At 41.7% G+C, this 20,805-nt stretch overlaps 1 protein-coding gene and 1 long non-coding RNA gene across 3 annotated transcripts in view; both read left to right on the forward strand.

Annotated features, from left to right (window-relative positions):
• LOC112250737 (cAMP-specific 3',5'-cyclic phosphodiesterase 4D) overlaps nt 1-20,805 on the forward strand; it is a 175,541-nt gene that overhangs the window by 36,871 nt on the left and 117,865 nt on the right. For both annotated transcript variants that reach the window (XM_042322023.1, XM_042322024.1), the window contains exon 6: nt 17,093-17,295. In XM_042322023.1, coding sequence (XP_042177957.1) covers nt 17,093-17,295 — 203 coding nt within the window. The remainder of the gene's footprint in view (nt 1-17,092; nt 17,296-20,805) is intronic.
• Nucleotides 9,394-12,396, forward strand: LOC121846524. The gene is made up of 4 exons (XR_006083438.1): nt 9,394-9,998; nt 11,260-11,682; nt 11,779-12,053; nt 12,161-12,396. It is a non-coding gene; the product is annotated as an uncharacterized LOC121846524 (long non-coding RNA).

Here is a 20,805-nt window from a genome sequence, read left to right on the forward strand (position 1 = left end):
GCCAGCCAACGAGAGCGTACAGTTCGCAATGGTGGGTAGAATATGGGGCTTTGGTGACAAAACGGATTGCACTGTGACAGACTGCATCCAATTTGTTGAGTAGGGTATTGGAGGCTATTTTGTAAATGACATCGCCAAAGTCGAGGATTGGTAGGATGGTCAGTTTTACAAGGGTATGTTTGGCAGCATGAGTGAAGGATGCTTTGTTTTACGAAATAGGAAGCCAATTCTAGATTTAACTTTGGATTGGAGATGTTTGATATGGGTCTGGAAGGAGAGTTTACAGTCTAACCAGACACCTAAGTATTTGTAGTTGTCCACGTATTCTAAGTCAGAGCCGTCCAGAGTAGTGATGTTGGACAGGCGGGTAGGTGCAGGTAGCGATCGGTTGAAGAGCATGCATTTAGTTTTACTTGTATTTAAGAGCAATTGGAGGCCACGGAAGGAGAGTTGTATGGCATTGAAGCTTGCCTGGAGGGTTGTTAACACAGTGTCCAAAGAAGGGCCGGAAGTATACAGAATGGTGTCGTCTGCGTAGAGGTGGATCAGAGACTCACCAGCAGCAAGAGCGACCTCATTGATGTATACAGAGAAGAGAGTCGGTCCAATAATTGAACCCTGTGGCACCCCCATAGAGACTGCCAGAGGTCCGGACAGCAGACCCTCCGATTTGAAACACTGAACTCTATTAGAGAAGTAGTTGGTGAACCAGGTGAGGCAATCATTTGAGAAACCAAGGCAGTCGAGTCTGCCGATGAGGATGTGGTGATTGACAGAGTCGAAAGCCTTGGCCAGATCAATGAATACGGCTGCACAGTAATGTTTCTTATCGATGGCGGTTAAGATATCGTTTAGGACCTTGAGCGTGGCTGAGGTGCACCCATGACCAGCTCTGAAACCAGATTGCATAGCAGAGAAGGTATGGTGAGATTCAGAAATGGTCGGTAATCTGTTTGTTGACTTGGCTTTCGTAGAAAAATGAAGACCTTAGAAAGGCACGGTAGGATAGATATAGGTCTGTAGCAGTTTGGGTCAAGAGTGTCCCTGAACAGCCCCCCTTTGAAGAGGGGGATGACCGCAGCTGCTTTCCAATCTTTGGGAATCTCAGACGACACGAAAGAGAGGTTGAACAGGCTAGTAATAGGGGTGGCAACAATTTCGGCAGATCATTTTATAAAGAAAGGGTCCAGATTGTCTAGCCCGGCTGATTTGTAGGGGTCCAGATTTTGCAGCTCTTTCAGAACATCAGCTGAATGGATTTGGGAGAAGGAGAAATGGGGAAGGCTTGGCGAGTTGCTGTTGGGGGTGCAGTGCTGTTGTCCGGGGTAGGAGTAGCCAGGTGGAAAGCATGGCCAGCCGTAGAAAAATGCTTATTGAAATTCTCAATTATGGTGGATTTATCAGTGGTGACAGTGTTTCCTATCTTCAGTGCAGTGGGCAGCTGGGAGGAGGTGTTCTTATTCTCCATGGACTTTACAGTGTCCCAGAACTTTTTTGAGTTAGTGTTGCAGGAAGCAAATTTCTGCTTGAAAAAGCTAGCCTTGGCTTGGAGTTGTGATCTGATTTGCCGAATGGAGGGCGGGGGATTGCCTAGTAGGCAGCCCGGAAGAGAGAATAGCAGTGGTCTAGTGTTTTCCCATCGCGAGTACAACACTTTGTGAACTTTGTTAGCATTTTCTTCAAATTTGCTTTGTTAAAATCCCCAGCTACAAAAAATACAGTCTCAGGATATGTGGTTTCCAGTGTGCATAAAGTCCAGTGTAGTTCTTTGAGGGCCATCGTGGTGTCGGCTTGAGGAGGAATATACATGGCCGTGACTATAATGTAAGGGAATTCTCTTGGGAGGTAATACGGTCTGCATTTGATTGTGAGGTATTCTAGGTCGGGTGAACAAAAGGACGTTATCACACGTTTCTGTACGTTATCACAATCAGACAGTGGTTAATCATGAAACATACACCACCACCCTTCTTCTTCCCGGAGAGTTCTTTATTCCTGTCCGCGCACTGTACTAAGAACCCAGCTGGCTGTATGGACGGGGACAGTATATCCGGAGAGAGACATGATTCTGTCATGGCGTTGCCCTCTTTGGGTATAGCGAGCACCATCCCCTCTCTCTCTCACCACCTCTCTCTTACCCCTACACCCAGGCTCTGTTATTGCAGGTCATAAATTCCTAGAGGAGTCTCTTCATGGCCAGGCAGTATATAGAGAGAAGGTTTCACAGGAGAACAAAGGAAACTCTTCTCCATCATAAAACTTGAACTGAACAATGTCCATGTCCACATTTTGGAGAATGTGTACATGGTAGGGGGAGAATCCAGCTATGACCGGTCCATTTCGTTTAATGTTTGTGAAACTCATGAGACAATACAGCTACAGTACCATAACTCTGGTTATACAAGAGTCTCAGTAGTGAGGCTTGCATCTAATTGTTGTATAAAATGAATGAGTAAAGATGAAACTATTTGTGAAATTATGTAATGTGATTATAAACGGTTCAATGAAGGAAACTCCAATTCCCTTTGGAGTGTAACTAAGTCATAGACCCGCCCCATGTGCACAGACATTAATCTGGCATCATGGGACAGCTCTTTCCTACTGTTCTGGATATAACCCCCACCTTGGGAATTTCCCGGCAGACCATGCTTACCTCGATTACCGAGAGGGCTAAGGTTTGAGTAAACACCATAAAACCTGAGTATTAGCTGAGGTTGTAATGGTTGTTGAAACTCTGAGACTATGGAATCCGACAGAATATGAGCAAATCTAGGATACTAATTACTAGTAATTACTGCAGCTAGGAATTATGTACCATTGAATGTGAAGGCCGACAATCGTCGAAACATCTATAGGACCATTTCTGAATGGGACTCTGAAGTATCCATTCTAACCACAGATGACTGGCGGATGAACTTCCAACAGAAAGAAGGACGATTCCAATGACACACTGAGAGTAAATATATACACTGCTCAAAAAAATAAAGGGAACACTTAAACAACACAATGTAACTCCATGTCAATCACACTTCTGTGAAATCAAACTGTCCACTTAGGAAGCAACACTGATTGACAATAAATATCACATGCTGTTGTGCAAATGGAATAGACAACAGGTGGAAATTATAGGCAATTAGCAAGACACCCCCAATAAAGGAGTGATTCTGCAGGTGGTGACCACAGACCACTTCTCAGTTCCTATGCTTCCTGGCTGATGTTTTGGTCACTTTTGAATGCTGGCGGTGCTTTCACTCTAGTGGTAGCATGAGACGGAGTCTATAACCCACACAAGTGGCTCAGGTAGTGCAGCTCATCCAGGATGGCACATCAATGCGAGCTGTGGCAAGAAGGTTTGCTGTGTCTGTCAGCGTAGTGTCCAGAGCATGGAGGCGCTACCAGGAGACAGGCCAGTACATCAGGAAACGTGGAGGAGGCCGTAGGAGGGCAACAACCCAGCAGCAGGACTTCTACCTCCGCCTTTGTGCAAGGAGGAGCAGGAGGAGCACTGCCAGAGCCCTGAAAAAGGACCTCCAGCAAGCCACAAATGTGCATGTGTCTGCTCAAACGGTCAGAAACAGACTCCATGAGGGCCCGACGTCCACAGGTGGGGGTTGTGCTTACAGCCCAACACCGTGCAGGATGTTTGGCATTTGCCAGAGAACACCAAGATTGGCAAATTCGCCACTGGCGCCCTGTGCTCTTCACAGATGTCTGGAGACGCCGTGGAGAACGTTCTGCTGCCTGCAACATCCTCCAGCTTGACCGGTTTGGCGGTGGGTCAGTCATGGTGTGGGGTGGCATTTCTTTGGGGGGCCGCACAGCCCTCCATGTGCTCGCCAGAGGTAGCCTGACTGCCATTAGGTACCGAGATGAGATCCTCAGACCCTTTGTGAGACCATATGCTGGTGCGGTTGGCCCTGGGTTCCTCCTAATGCAAGACAATGCTAGACATCATGTGGCTGGAGTGTGTCAGCAGTTCCTGCAAGAGGAAGGCATTGATGTTATGGACTGGCCCGCCCGTTCCCCAGACCTGAATCCAACTGAGCACATCTGGGACATCATGTCTTGCTCCATCCACCATTGCACCACAGACTGTCCAGGAGTTGGCGGATGCTTTAGTCCAGGTCTGGGAAGAGATCCCTCAGGAGACCATCCGCCACCTCATCAGGAGCATGCCCAGGCATTGTAGGGAGGTCATATAGGCACGTGGAGGCCACACACACTACTGAGCCTCGTTTTGACTTGTTTTAAGGACATCAAAGTTGGATCAGCCTGTAGTGTGGTTTTCCACTTTAATTTTGAGTGTGACTCCAAATCCATACCTCCATGGGTTGATAAATTTGATTTCCATTGATAATTTTTGTGTGATTTTGTTGTCAGCACATTCAACTATGGAAAGAAAAAAGTATTTAATAAGAATATTTCATTCATTCAGATCTAGGATGTGTTATTTTAGTGTTCCCTTTATTTTTTTGAGCAGTGTATATTGATTGCAACTATTCCCGAATGAGTGAGCGTTCATGTGCAAAGGATTAGCATTTCAATTGTCATAATTATCAACTGTGTAATGTCTCTTGTCTTTCGCGCCCTTCTCAGTCCCTTTGTCTACCAAGCCGCCATACCGGTTTAGCCCATTAGGGCACACCCCCTATCATTTCCTTATAACCATATCTACTTTGTTTGTTTGTGCATTTCTGTGATTATTTTGTTAATAAAGAAATAAATTGAGACAATTAATGTATGGATGATTCATAGTGAAGACTGGGTTCGTCCAGATAACCAACAATTTACGATGTTTGGAAGACTAACGTGAGGTAAAGAATAATACATTAATTAGAAGACTAATTGATCAGATATTAAAATGTCTGAAAGTTTAAGCTGAAGATTTCCTTGGTGCCCCGACTTCCTAGTTAATTACATTTTCATGATTAGTTTAATCACGTAATAATAATTAGAGAATTGATTTGATACGTCTTCAGTTTAATGATGCCAAAGACACGACAATTCCGTAAAACAGGGTATGTTACAGTCCCTGATGTCTCTCTGGAAGGAGATCCTCACCCTGAGCTTGTCTACTTTATTGTCCAGAGATGGAACATTATTGAGTAATATATTCGTAAGTGGTGGATGGTGTTCCTGCCTCCTGAGTCTGACTCTGTATACCTGTTCTGTATACTCTGTATATACTCTGTATACCTGTTCTCTGCCGGCGGTGTCTTGGAGCAGCCTCTGAGAAGTTCAATTGCCCTGGGGAGTGTGAACAAAGGATCCAATTCGGAAAGTCATATTCCTGGTCGTAATGCTGGTGAGTTACCACCACTATAATATATGTAATATGTTCTGGGCTAATAATGTAAGAAATAACATACAAAAAAACAAAATTCTGCAAAGTTGTTTAGGAGCTAGAAGCCGAGCTGCCATGTCTGTCGGGCTCTGGCTGGGCCACTAAGGATATTCAGAGACTTGTCCCAAAGCCACTCCTGCGTTTTGTTGGCTGTGTGCTTAAGGTCATTGTCCTGTTGGAAGGTGAACATTCACCCCAGTCTGAGGTCCTGAGCTCTCTGGAGCAGATTTTCATCAAGGATCTCTCTGTACTTTGCTCCATCCATCTCTCCCTCGATCCTGACTAGTCTCTCAGTCCCTGCCGCTGAAAAATATCCCCAAAGCATGATGCTGCCACAACTACCATGCTTCACCGTAGGGATTGTGCCAGGTTTCCTCCAGACGTGACACCAAAGAGTTCAGTCTTGGTTTCATCAGACCAGAGAATCTTGTTTGTCATGGTCTGAGAGTCGTTTAGGTGCTTTTTGGCAAACTCCAAGCGGACTGTCAAGTGCTTTTTACCAAGTAGTGGCTTCCGTCTGGCTACACTACCATGAAGGCCATGACTACCATTTAAGAATGATGTAGGCCACTGTTCTTGGGGACCTTCAATATTGCATAATTTTTTCGGTACCCTTCCCTAGACCTGTGCTTCGACATAATCCTGTCTCGGAGCTCTTAGGACAATTTCGTCGACCTCATGACTTGGTTTTTGTTTTGACATGCACTGTCAACTGTGGTCTTTTCTATAGACAGGTGTGTGCCTTTCCAAATCATGTCAAATCAATTGAATTTACCACAGGTGGACTCCATCCAAGTTGTAGAAACATCTCAAGGATGATCAATGGAAAGAGGATGCACCTTAGCTAAACTTCAAGTCTCATAGCAAAGGGTCTGAATACTTATGTAAATAAGGTATGTTTTTTATTTAATAAATTAGCAACAATTTCTAAAAACCTGTTTTCACTTAGTCATCATGGGGTATTGTGAGTAGATTGAGAATTTGTATTTAGTTAATACATTTTAGAGTAAGGCTGTAAAGTAACAAAATGTGGGAAAAGTCCAGGGGTCTGAATACTTTCCAAATACACTGTGTGTGTGTGCTTGTGTATTCTTAAGAGGGTGTGTGTATTGTTTGTACAGGGCATATGGGAGAACCGTCAGTCCTCGGTGCCAATGTGTGCATAGCTCTTCCCAGTAGGCCCCATGGTTTTAAGTCTCTCTGCTGTCACAAAGCCACGGCTGGCGCATTAAGGGAAGTCTCACTGTCTCTATCAGAGCCAAAACATTCACTGTAACAAGAACAGACAGAATGGCATACTGTAAAGCATCTTGTGTCCTCTACTCTCAACCATGATCTTATAACAACCCAGCCACTGCTCATCAGTATTGTTAAGAGTCGAGGGTTGAAGTATGCAGGTGTACTGTCGATTACAACGGGAACCGTATAAGATATTATTTATGGTTTATTTGTACTTATTATTGCCCTGAACTCGCAAGTAGTATTTTAGTAGTTGTAAACGTAATACGCCGGGAGTTAGGAAGCAGGTGCAGAAGGTGAGTTTAATAATGAAAAGAAACAGATGAACACACATAAGAAGCGTATTGAACGTGAGAGAAAACAATACTACCTAATGACTGGTGTCAAGTGAGGGCTAAATAAAGGGGGAATAATCGCAGAGAAAATGAAGACCAGTTGTCCATAATGATGGGGAGCAGGTGTGGTAATCCTAGTTGCCAGGGCCTGTAGTTAGTAGACCGGTAATGTCGAGCACCGGAGGGGGGGAGGGAGCAGGAGTAGGCGTGACAGTAGTAGTATTTATTGGGATCCCCAATTACGCTACTCTTCCTGTGCTCCAAAAAGGAAACAAACATGCATAAAATAATTACATAACACTGCATAATACTACATGATCTCCTGCTTCTGCCTCACGCTAATGAAACAGGAGATGACTGCCTATGAGCTGTTCTGGCTCGCACAAGCCAAAGATTCGTTCAAGGCCTCCCACCTTATTATACAATAAATAATACAGTGCAAATTACAATACAAATGGCTGTGTCTTCACAGTCCCCTTTGCGCCGTGAGGTGTTCTTTTATCATTTATTTTATCTGGTTTTATTGCCAGCTTGAGTTACCTGCGGTAGTCATGACTATTTAATACTGTGCGTTTCCCAGCCTCTGTTCTGGACTTGGGGACAGTGGAGAGACCTCTGATTGCATGCCTTATGTTGTACCTATGAGTGTCCAAACTGTGTGCCAACTGCTTGAACAGACAGTTCAGTACCTTCAACACCTCGCACGAAGACCAATAGTGATACAGTCAATCTCTTCTCAACTTTGAGCCCGGAGAGATTGACGTGCATGTGACTGTCACTCGCCCTCCGTGTACATCTAAATGCAACACGTGCTGCTCTGTTCTGGACCAACTGCAATTTACCCATCTCCCTCTTTGCCGAACATGACCACACAACTGGGCAGTAGTAAAGGTGTGACAAAACTGGGGCCTTTAGGACCTGTCAAGAAAGCAGACCAACGCCTTATCAGCAATAGGTTATGATCAATTCTTTCGAAAGCTGCACTGAAGTCTAACAAAACAGCTTCCCAATCTTCCTACTATCTATTTTTTTTCAGCCAATCATCAGTCGTTTGTGTCAGTGCCGAACATGTTGAGTGCCCTTCCCTATACTGTAAGGATGCTGAAAGTCTGTTTTGATTGTTTTCTGTAAAATAACTTTACATTTGGTCAAACACTATTTTTTCCAAAAGTTTGCTAAGCACCGGTAACAGGCTGATTGGTCAGCTGTTTGACCCATTAAATGGTGCTCTGCTATTCTTGGGCAGCAGAATGACCTTTGCCTCTTCAGGCCTGAGGGTCTCACTGTCTTCTAGGCTCATTGAAGATGTGGCAAACAGGACTCACAATATTTTCCGCTGCCAGCCTGAGCAATTTACCATCCAGGTTGTTGGCACCAGGTGGCATGTCATTTATGGATAGCAATAATTTGTTCCTCTTCCACACCCACTTTGTAGAACTCAAAACTACAGAGCTCGTGTTTCATTCTTTTGGTCCATTATGCATGAATATGAAGGCTCAGTGTTTGTTTGCTCGTCATGCATACATTTGCTAATCTTGTCAACAACAAAAAACGTATTAAAGTGGTTGGTAATATCAAAGGGTTTTGTTATTGACTTGCCATTTGCCGAGTTAGCTTTTTTTTAACCTAGAATTTAATTTCAGGTACGCCAGAGCTTTTTACTTTAATTCTTTATGTACAGTACCAGTCAAAAGTTTGGACATACCAACTCATTCAAGTGTTTTTCTTTTCTTTTCTTTATCTTTACAAAAAAAAACTATGAAATAACACATACGGATTCATAAAGTATAACATTTTTTATATATTTTATATTTGAGATTCTTCAAAGTAGCCACCTTTTGTCTTGATGACAGCTTTGCACACTCTTGGCATTCTATCAACCAACTTCATGAGGTAGTCACCTGCAAGGCATTTCAATGAACAGATGTGCCTTATTAAAAGATAATTTGTGGAATTTCTTTCCTTTTATGCGTTTGAGCCAATCGGTTGTGTTGTGACAAGCTACGAGTGGAATACAGAAGATGGCCCTATTTGGTAAAAAACCAAGTCCATATTACAGCAAGAACAGCTCAAATAAGCAAAGAGAAACAACAGTCCATTACTTAAAACAGGAAGATCAGTCAATCTGGAAACGATATAACATTATCGAACATTTCACACGCATAGTCCAAATACTGACTTTTAGCACTTTGTGGACTATAATAACTACCTATGAGAAAATTACAAAAATTAATTTGTTGCGGAAAACTTCCTGCTAGTTTGTGGCACATTTCCTGCAAACTAAATAGTGTGCCACAAAATGTTGCCATACTGTAAGTTTGCAAATGTCAAATCAAATCAAATCAAATTTTATTTGTCACATACACATGGTTAGCAGATGTTAGTGCGAGTGTAACGAAATGCTTGTGCTTCTAGTTCCGACAATGCAGTAATAACGAGCAAGTAATCTAACTAACAATTCCAAAAAAAACGCTAATGGTGAGTATGCAGCAAACCTGGCAGAGAATTCTTTCAAGATTCAATTTTAATCTGTGGCAACAAGTTCCAAAACCCGTAACCATTGATGACAAATCCGGGGGATTAGAAACATCTATTGAAAAATGGAAACCAAGCTATCTAGCTACAGTAGCTACCTACAAATGCTGTCCGGTGAGTGTCTAACTTATTAATTAAACGTCCTAATAAACTTTAACATTTTATTAGCTAAATGATGCCTAGATAGCAATGTCATGTTTTATGGGATAGAGTGAAACACTTTTTGTTGATACCAATTTCAATCTGTCAGCACCACTTACTGGCTAGTGTTTAGCTAGCTAATGTTAGCTATCATATTTTTGCACAATTAATGTAATAGGTAGCTACCAAACTGATTTGCCTAAACACATATTTATTTGTGGATACATTGCAGTCTGAATACCAATATCCATGTCAAAATGCTAGTGTCATGGTTTAGTAGAATGTTAGCTAACACAACAACTAAGGTAGCAACAATATGAGTTGATATGAGGTCAAAGCAAAACTTCACTTTTGCAGATGGATGCCCTTCCCCTACCTGTGGTGTTGGAGCTTAGACAATTTAAGTAAGTAGACAATCTAAGTCTGACACTGTTTCTGGACTGTGTCGTATACTGTTTCACTCACTAACGTTAACATAGATGGCTGGCTAGCTAAGTTACCATAGCTAGACTTTACTTATTCTCTGTCTGGGTTAATTTAACCAAGCTATTTGGCAGGTTTATCTAATGCTTGCATGGTGATTGATTGAGTTAGCTAGCATTACTGTACTGGTTTTCAATGGTTTCTAACAGTGGCAGCTTTAGTTGTGCAAATTATTTTAGCTATCTAATGTTAGAATTGACCTTAAATTTCATGTAGCCAAGTTAGTATAAATCCTTTTTGGGATAGGGGGCAGCATTTTCACTTTTGGATGAATAGCGTGCCCAAAGTGAACTGCCTCCTACTCTGTCCCAGATGCTAATATATGCATATTATTAGTAGTATTGGATAGATAACTCTGAAGTTTCTAAAACTGTTTGAATGATGTCTGTGGGTATAACATAACTCATATGGCAGGCGAAAACCTGAGAAAAATCTGAGGTTTGTAGTTTTTCAAAGCTTGGCCTACCGAATACACTGTCTATGGAGTCAAGTTTCACTTCCTACGGCTTCCACTAGATGTCAACCGTCTTTGAATTTCGCACTGAAATCTTGGAAAACCAAGCAGCGGAATACATGAAATAGACCGCAATCCAGATGGCTCAGAGGACCAGACAGAATGGGGACAGTCGAGAGTCCAAGAGTATCCTAGTCTACTGGATAGAACCCCACAGTGGAGGTGTCATAATACCAATAAAACCTAGTGGTCAAACAAGGAAATGGTTCCAATCGTTTTTCCACCTTTCATTTTTCCCCATAGGGGATTTTAGAAACACTTAACATAAGGGCAGTGTTTTGTGTAGGCTTACCCTGCCATGACGTTTTGATAACCATGAGAATCTCTCTCGGACAAGGTGACTATATACTACCTAAAATGGAAACGCTAATTAGCTGCTAATGTGGCTATTATAAAGAGAACTACAATACTGGTTTGCAAATATGTCAGATAGAAATGTGGAGGAGCTTGCAGGGATCTGTAGTCTTGCATGACATCTACTTTGATGCTAATTAACATTTTAGAATAACATAGCTGCTTGGTTTTCCGGCCGGATGTTGATCTTCACTCGGTCATCTGGGCTGCCCACATTTGATAGTGTATTGAGCACAAACTATTCAATTGATTCTAAATTAAATAAATTGTGCAATAGGATTTGATTGGTTCTCTCAAATGTTTTTTTCCCTCAGGTTGAGATCTCTCAGACCTCTCATTGTTTGGATTTGAAAATCCAACCATTGTTATAGAATGGGGCAGCGCTCGGAGGCCGACTGTGGCTGTTGGTGTTTGTGTGAGAAAGACACAGTGGAGAGCCAATAAGTAAAATCACAGCTCCCTTCATTATTGACGCATTGTGCCGACAACATCAAAGAGCCATTCCAGACTAAGGTCAGGAGGACTTAGAGAGTTAGGTGTTAGCCAAGCTAATGACTAACTGCAATGGAAAATAAATTGTTTGTCTGCTTTACTACAGATTGCCCAGGACTTTTCCGTTTTAAACCCAGACTGCTCGGGGAAACTCGCTGAGAACTGGATTGCGGTCTTAAAGGACAAAAAACCTTTGCTTCGACAACTGAGAGAAGCAGGCCCAAGATTTTCTCTTTGAATTGCAGGTATAGTTTGAAATGGCCCTGCTGGTGGAACCTCATATACTCATTCATTTTTTGTTTGAAACAATCAAGTTATTCACTAAACATTCTTCTCTCCAGATACACAATGTGACATCGCTTTAAGACTTTTGACAATGGTCCTCCCAACACCAGTCTACAAGATTGGCAGGATGAATTCTGACCCAGCTTCCAAAAGACCAGAAAATTCTTAATTGACTTGCAGCCTGTACGCGGATAGGCATATGGAGATTGTTGGAGAAATTAAATGATATCATTTGTAAACCTTGAATGACAGGAACAGCATTCCAAAATCTGTGAACTGCACACTCCAAGACATTGTGTAAATGAGCCTCAGCCCCAAATGAATGGAAAATGTAGGCATCAAACTAGGATTGGGTGTTTATATTGATGTGTAAATTGTTATATAGTCCATGATTTGTAAAAGTCCTCATTCTAAAATCGAGTGATTTCTATCTGACAGGTTGGGACCAACATGGCGATGACCAAAACCCTATCCATTTATGTTGGCTCTTGGGGACTGCTCACAGGTGTTTACGGCCATAAGTGGACAGGTATTGGAGCAAGGGACATTGCTTGGGGCACTGGATTGTATAGCTAAATATTGAGGTATACGACACAGTCCACATACTATACTGATTGAGGTCAGGGCTTTGTGATGGCCACTCCAATACCTTGACTTTGTTGTCCTTAAGCCATTTTGCCACAACTTTGGAAGTATGCTTGGGGTCATTGTCCATTTTGGAAGACCCATTTGCGTCCAAGGTTTAACTTCCTGAGTGATGTCTTGAGATGTTGCTTCAATATATCCACATAATTGTCCTCCTCATGATGCCATCTATTTTGTGAAGTGCACCAGTCCCTCCTGTAGCAAAGCACCCCCACAACATGATGCTGCCACCCCCGTGCTTCCTGGTTGAGATGGTGTTCTTCGGCATGCAAGCCTCCCCCTTTTATGGCCAAACAGTTCTATTTTTGTTTCATCAGACCAGAGGACATTTCTCCAAAAAGTACGATCTTTGTCCCCATGTACAGTTGCAAACCGTAGTATGACTTTATCATCATGGTTTTGGAGCAGTGGCTTCGTCTTTACTGAGGGGCCTTTCAGGTTATGTCGATGTAGGACTTGTTTTACTGTGGATATAGATACTTTTGTATTGTTTCTTCCAGCATCTTCACAAGGTCCTTTGCTGTTGTTCTGGGATTTATTGACACTTTTCGCACCAAAGTACATTCATCTCTAGGAGACAGGACGCGTCTCCTTCCTGAGAGGTATGACGGCTGCATGGTCCCATGGTATTTATACTTACGTACTATTGTTTGTACAGATGAACGTGGTACCTTCAGGCGTTTAGAAATTGCTCCCAAGGATGAACCAGAATTGTGGAGGTATACCATTTTTTTTCTGAGGTCTTGGCTGATTTCTTGACTCAATTGATGTCATTTAGCCTTTCAGAAGCTTCTAAAGCCATGACATCATTATCTGGAATTTTCCAAGCTATTTAAAAGCACAGTCAACTTAGTGTATGTAAACTTCTGACCCACTGGAATTGTGATACAGTGAATTATAAGTGAAATAATCTGTCTGTAAACAATTGTTGGCAAAATTACTAGATGTCCGAACCGACTTGCCAAAACTATAGTTTTTTAACAAGAAATTTGTGGGGTGGTTGAAAAACGAGTTTTAATGACTCCAACCTAAGTGTATGTAATCTTCCGACTTCAACTGTAAATAAGCATGTTTAATTTTGTCTGGCTTAGCATTCCAAATAAAATAACATTTTTCTCTCATATGATTTAAAAAAGTAAATGTGATGTTTCCATAAATAGACAAGTATTTACCTCTCCATGGTTGCAGAATCTTGTCTATTTTTGCAAACTTTCTATTGAAATTGATTGTGGTAAGTTCATTTATGTTTTTTGAGCTATGAATACTAAGTATGTCTACTTCACCATCCGCCCATTTTATTGGTAAACTACAAGGTAGTGTAAACACTCTTTTAATGATCCAATACGTAATATGGTACACTTGTCATAATTGGGTTTTAGTCCAGAGAGGCTAGAAAAGTGATCAAGATCTTCAATAAGGATGTGCAGGGATCCAGTTACGGACTTTAGATCCAACAAGAAGATCAAAGGGTTGGAAATCCAGGGGATAAAAACAATAGTGTCAATGTATGCCGATGACTCAAGTTTTTCTTATTTAATAGCTAGCATTTGTATGGCCATAATAAATATATATGGAGACAGACAGCCTTGTTTTGCTCCTCTGTAAAAGCTGAATACATTCTGACAAGTAACCATTATTTACTGTGTTACACCTGGGGTTGCTGTACATTAACTTTAACCCATTGTGTAAGAGATTCCCCGAAATTAAAGTAATCCAGGCATTTATATGGAAATTAGAGTTGTACTTTATCAAACGCCTTTTCAAAATCTGCTATGAAGACCAGGCCTGGTGTCTTTTGATGTTTCATAATGTTCAATTGTTTCAAGTAATTGTTGTACATTATCTACAATATATCTTCCATGTAAAACAACATCTGGTAAAACCTTTTTTTATTCTATGTGCTATGCATTTCGTCAGGATTTCTGCATCACAACATTGAAGTGTAAGAAGCCTTAAATGAATTAGATCTTTATACTTACCACCTGGCTCCTGTTTCAGTAGTATTTCAATCAGACCTTCTTGTTGAGTACCTAAAAGTATACCACTTTTATAGGAGTAATTAAAACATGCTAATAATGGATCTTTGAGTACATCAAAGAAGGTCTGATAATACCTCTACTGGTATACCATTGAGCCCTGGTGTTTTTCCAGACTGAAAAGATTGAATTGCTTCAAAAAGTTCCTCCTCTGTATGTAAGTCTTGGCTGATTTATTTTGATTTTCTCATGATATCAAGCAAAGAGGCACTGAGTTTGAAGGTAGGCCTTGAAATACATCCACAGGTACACCTACAATTGACTCAAATTATGTCAATTAGCCTATCAGGAGCATCTAAAGCCATGACTTCATTATCTGGAATTTTCCAAGCTGCTAAAGGCACAGTCAATTTAGTGTATGTAAACTTCTGACCCACTGGAATTGTGATTAAGTGAAATAATCTGTCTGTACATTTTTTTTGAAAAATTGCTTGTGTCATGCACAAAGTAGATGTCCTAACCGACTTTCCAAATCTATAGTTAGTTAACAAGACATTTGTGGAGTGGTTGAAAAACAAGTTTTAATGACTCCAACCTAAGTGTATGTAAACTTCTGACTTCAACTGTATCTGTGTTAATACAATTTACGACAGTGTCACACGCTCTCATTCTTTGTTTTTATCAGATTGCAATCTGAGTGTGAACATCAAGTTCAGCTGAGGCTTTAGTCTGATGTTTGGACTGTTGGGTTCATGAAATAATATAAATCCATTTGAAGATTTCATAAGATAGGATTGTTTCTCTTATGAAATAACACATAAACAATATGGATTTGTTTCGGGGTGCTATTTACATTTTTTAAATATATTCTTGTACTTTGTGGACAATTGTCTGACGTTGATGTATGTTCCGAAATGCAGGCAATACAAATTAATTACTTGAAATCCAACATTTTATCTTGATTGTGTGTAGGAAAAGGAAGAGGATGGGATGGTAGGGAAGACAAAAATATACAGTTGAAGTCAGAAGTTTACATGCGCTTAGGTTTGAGTCATTAAAACTTGTTTTAGAGTTTTGCAGAGTTGCAAAGAAAAAGCCATATCTTAGACTGGCCAATAAAAAGAAAAGATTAAGATGGGCAAAAAAACAGACACTGGACAGAGGAACTCTGCCTAGAAGGCCAGCATCCCAGAGTCACATTTTCACTGTTGATGTTGAGACTGGTGTTTTGCAGGTCCTATTTAATGGAGCTGCCAGTTGAGGACTTGAGGCTTCTGTTTCTCAAACTAGACACTAATGTCACTTGTCCTCTTGTTCAGTTGTGCACCAGGGCCTCCCATTCCTCTTTCTAGTCTGGTTAGGGCCAGTTTGCGCTGTTCTGTGAAGGGAGTAGTACACAGCGTTGTACGAGATCTTCAGTTTCTTGGCAATTTCTCGCATGGAATAGCCTTCATTTCTCAGAAGAAGAATAGACTGACGCGTTTCAGAAGAAAGTGCTTTGTTTTTAATTTCTATTCATTTTAATTTCAACCAATCTCAACTTCTCAAAGCAAAAATATACTGAATTAGACATATCTATGTATTTCCCCTCCGTATGTTCCCTTTTTGCAACCACAGGCTCAAAATAACACCAGGTAAAAATATATCCAGATGGCGCAGTAGAAATGGAATAGTATATTCTGGCAGGCCAATTTAACCCATGCACTGTTTAGCACAGGAGGTTGGTGGCACCTTAATTGGGGAGGAGGGGCTCATAATATTGGCTGGAACGGAATAAATGGAATTGTATCGAACTCATCAAACACATATTAAATATGAATTACCACTTTAAAGCTGCAATATGTAACTTTTTGGACAAAAACAAAAATCTAAATGGGTACACCACAAACTCACACAGATGGCTTGACTTCACTTTGAAACCCTTCATTGATGGGAAACTTGATTAATGCCAGGCTTAAGGCAGTTAACCACTCAGGCCTCAGGTGTTAACAACAAGGCAGGAATCAATACTCGTCCGGTCTCTGAATTGTCACTCCTTAGAACACAAGGAGACCAGTCAAGCATGGTTTGGGTTAGTGCACTCAATAATTAGGAAATATATGTATTGAGCTGAGTCCACTTTGTCACTCTGGTAATTGTGTTTTTGGGTGAAGATGTGTTCATGTGTGAGGCATTATGTGTTGAACTTATGTCACACTTTTGAAATGGTCTGACACATCACATCAACTCATTCTCTGAGCCTTGTTGTCCCACATGTATACACAGGGGCCTGTTACATTCACTGGTTCCAGTTGAGTTGATACATTTAACCCTTGCAGTTATTGCCCTGTTGCGAGAATCCATTATTTAGTGTCTGAGTGTCGTCATGCTATTTGTCAGGACGCTGTAACCTACCGATGTAACATTGAGAATTGTATTACTTTGTGGTCCAAAGAAATGACATTTTAGCTTTTCATAAGTTTTAGCTTCTCATAAATGCAACAACATTGTGATATCCTGGACAAGGTATTACTTCTGTCTCAAGTTTTCCCGCCACATGTAGATGTTCATAGAGTTCTCAAATAAATTCCCTTCATATTTTACTCAACAATTTTAAAAAATCTAAGTGATTGCTTTTCCTGAAACTTAGCTAAATTAATATCCTCTGCGGACAGAAATGTCAATAGAAATATGTCAAAAATCCTTTCTAAAATGATTTTATAATTGATCAGAATACCTGTCCTCTGATTGTATTTTGTTTCCTCCACAGAGTCTGAGGGACTCTCTACCCACGGCCAACCTCAGCTATGCAGTGCGGCGGCGTTTCTCAGGGACAATACTGCTGCCCCCACTGTCTCGGCGCCACTCCACCCACACCCAGGACCACCGCAGGCTGCTGGACCTGGAGGCCCTCTACAGGAATGCCCTTGCCAGTGTGGCTGCCACGAGCCTGGAGACCATCAACAACTCCAAGTCAGTGGAGCAGCTTGTTACTCTTTCAACTATGTCTCTGTAATGCTCTGTCTGTTTCCATCTCTTTGTTTTTCATTCTCTCTCATTTCATTAGAAACACTTGCTCTGTCGAGAGCTGCCTCTCTTTATTTCTCACTCTGTCACTCGAGTACTCACAATCTCAGGGTTGGGTAGTTTACTTTCTAAATGTAATCCATTAGTTACTAGTTACCTGTCCAGAATTGTAATCAGTAATGTAACTTTTTGATTATCAAACTCAGTATTGTAATTTGCTTACTTTCAGTTAATTTTAGATTATTTTCCCCTTAAGAGTCATTAGAAGAAGACAAAAATTAATATTACCAATTGAATGACATCTATTGCAGGATAAATCAATGTTAGAGTTTACTGGCCATAAATTGATGTTGCATTTTACTTTATGGGTTGGTTATGTAGGCTTCTTTTTACCAATTGCTTTCTACTACAGATAATTATATGAATTGTTATATATTTACATTAAAAGCTAAGTCTGTCAGGTTTCCAGTCATTCCAATTAATTTAATACCCCTTGATCTTCAAGAATAGGAATTGGAAATATGGAAGTATAGATTAGACAGATTGTTCTACCTGGGCATAACCCCACAACTAAAGGACCTATTAGCCTACTCTGTTGTTTATGATTTAGTTGTCCAGGTGGTATAGGGCAGTGTGGAGTGCAATAGAGATTTCGTCACCTGTGGCTCTTGGATGATGGTGTTGATGTGAGCTATGACCAGCCTTTTAAAGCATCATGGCTACAGATGTGAGTGCTACGGGGCGATAGTCATATAGATATTTTACCTTGGTGTACTGTTAATCCGTCAGAATGTTAACCTGTTTGAAGGTCATACTCACATTGGCTACGGAGAGCGTGATCATACAGTCGTCCGAAACAGCTGTTTGCTCTCATGCATGGTTCAGTGTTTCTTGCCTTGAAGTGAGAATAGAAGACATTTAGGTCATCTGGTAGGCTCAAATCACTTGGAAGCTCGCGGCTGGCTTTCCGTTTGTAATCGATGGTAGTTTGTAAGCCCTGACACGTCCGACGAGCATCAGAACCGGTGTAGTAGGATTCGATCTTAGTCCTGTTGACGCTTTGCCTGTTTGATGGTAGTAGTGGGATTTCTTACACGCGTACGGATGAGTGTCCTGCTCCTTGAAAGCGGCAGCTCTAGCTCAGTTCGGATGTTGCTTCTAATCCCTAGCTTCTGGATGGGATATGTATTTACGATCACTGTGGGGACGAGGTCGTCGATGCACTTATTAATGAAGTCGGTGACTGATGTGGTAAACGCCTCAATGCCATTGGATGAATTCCGGAACATATTTCAGTCTGTGCTAGCTTAGCATCCGCTTCATCAGACCACTTCTATATTGAGCGGGTCACTGGTACTTCCTGTTTGAGTTTTTGCTTGGAATCATGAGGGTAAAGTTATAGTCAGATCTGCCAAATGAAGGGCGAGGGAGAGCTTTGTATGCCTTTCTGTGTGTGGAGTAAAGGTTGCACAGGTGACATGCTGGTAGAAATTTGGTAAAATGGATTTCAGTTTTTCTGGCCACTAGGAGCACTGCCTATGGATGAGCATTTTCTTGTTTGCTTATGGCCCTATACAGCTCCTTGAGTGTGGTCTAAGTGCCAGCATCAGTTTGTGGTGGTAAATAGACAGCTATGAGAAATATAGATGAAAACTGCTCTTGGTATAAATACTGTGGTCTACAGCTTATCATGAGTTGTGTGTGTGTGTGTGTGTGTGTACGTACATACATGCATGCATACATACATACATACGGACTTGGGAGAAGCGAAGGTCGAGAGCCATGCGTCCTCCGAAACAACCCTGCCAAAAGCCGCACTGCTTCTTGACACACTGCTCGCTTAACCCGGAAGCGAGCCGCACCAATGTGTCGGAGGAAACGCCGTACAACTGTCGACCGAAGTCAGCGTGCATGCGCCCGGCCCACCACAAGGGGACACTAGAACGCGATGGGACAAGGACATCCCGGCCGGCCAAACCTTCCCCCAACCCGGACGACACTGGGCCAATTGTGCGCCTCCTCATGGGTCTCCCGGTCGCAGCCGCCTGCGATACAGCCCGGGATCAAACCCGGGTCTGTAGTGACACCTCTAGCACGGCAATGCAGTGCCTTAGACCGCAGTGTCACTCAGGAGGCCCATGTGGTATTTTAACACAGGCGAGCAGAACCTCGAGACCTCCTTAATATCAGAGATTGCACACCAGCTGTTGTTAACAAAGAGACACACACCTCCCCACTTGAGATTACCCGACACTGCTGTTGCATAGAAAAAACAGTTAGATGTTCAGTATATTATCCATGTCCTTGTTCAGCCATGACTCTGAGAAACGTAGGGTATTACAGTTCTTCAGGTCCCGTTGATAGGATAGTCTCGAACGGAGCTTGTTCAGTTTGTTCTCCAGTGATTGTTCTCCAATGATATATTTGCCAATAGAATGGAGGGTAGAGGCGGTTTATGTACTCATTAACGTATTTTCGTCAGGATGCCCGTGATCGGCCTCTCTTACTCCACCTTTTTCTTTTTCCGAGTCTCGGGGATTAGGGCCTGGTCCGGGCTGAGCAGTATGTCCTGTGCCTCCGACTCACTGAAGCAAAAACCTTCATCCAAATCGAGGTGACTGGTCGCTGTTCTGATGTCCAGACGCTCTTTTCAGTCATAGGAAACGATGGCGGAGACATCATCTACCATACAAAGTTAAGATCAGCGCAAAAAAAACACAAAATAGCCCGTGAAGTGGCTGCTATCCATTGCACTGCCATTTTTTATGTTATCATGAAATGGCATGCTTTGAGCACTACCGAAAAGTGCTATTTGCATGTGACAAAAGTATGCCATATGCTGTTGGTGACACTTTGATATCTCAATAATTTGCAGCTGTTTAAAGGGCGAATCCACAGTTGAAACAACAACAAAGCGAAACCCCGCCTCTGTTTTGGTAAAAAGCTGAGGGATGTTTCTGGAGAAATGTTTCTAAGGTAATAGACAGAGCTATGGAAGAAGGACTGACCACCCATGATATCAAAATGATTGTTTTAACCATGTTTTGAGGCTATATACTGTTGGTTTACATTTACCATGTTTTTTAACATTGGAGAAAAACAATCTTATATTTTGGATTCTCATGTGGTGTGACAGTTGAATTAGTGAGGCATTGTTAAGTTCACGTCAACCATTTTTGGTTTAAAATACACATATACATTTGTGAACAGCCATCCACAATAACCACAATCTGTAAGGCACAAATGGCTAAATGAAAGAGAAGCAGTGTGATTCACATCATTGCACTGTGTAGATATCAATAATACGTGATATCCGTATCGCCCTTAGGCTACACCACCACCGGTGTCCTTACCTCCAGGCATTTATTGAAGTTGAATAATCTTTGGATGCCGACAGCTGTCGCACCATTGGAAGACATAGCTTGAACTGTAGCCTAAAAAAGCCTATTCCGGCTT

This window comes from Oncorhynchus tshawytscha, linkage group LG05 (assembly GCF_018296145.1).
Source record: "Oncorhynchus tshawytscha isolate Ot180627B linkage group LG05, Otsh_v2.0, whole genome shotgun sequence".
Lineage (NCBI taxonomy): Eukaryota > Metazoa > Chordata > Actinopteri > Salmoniformes > Salmonidae > Oncorhynchus > Oncorhynchus tshawytscha.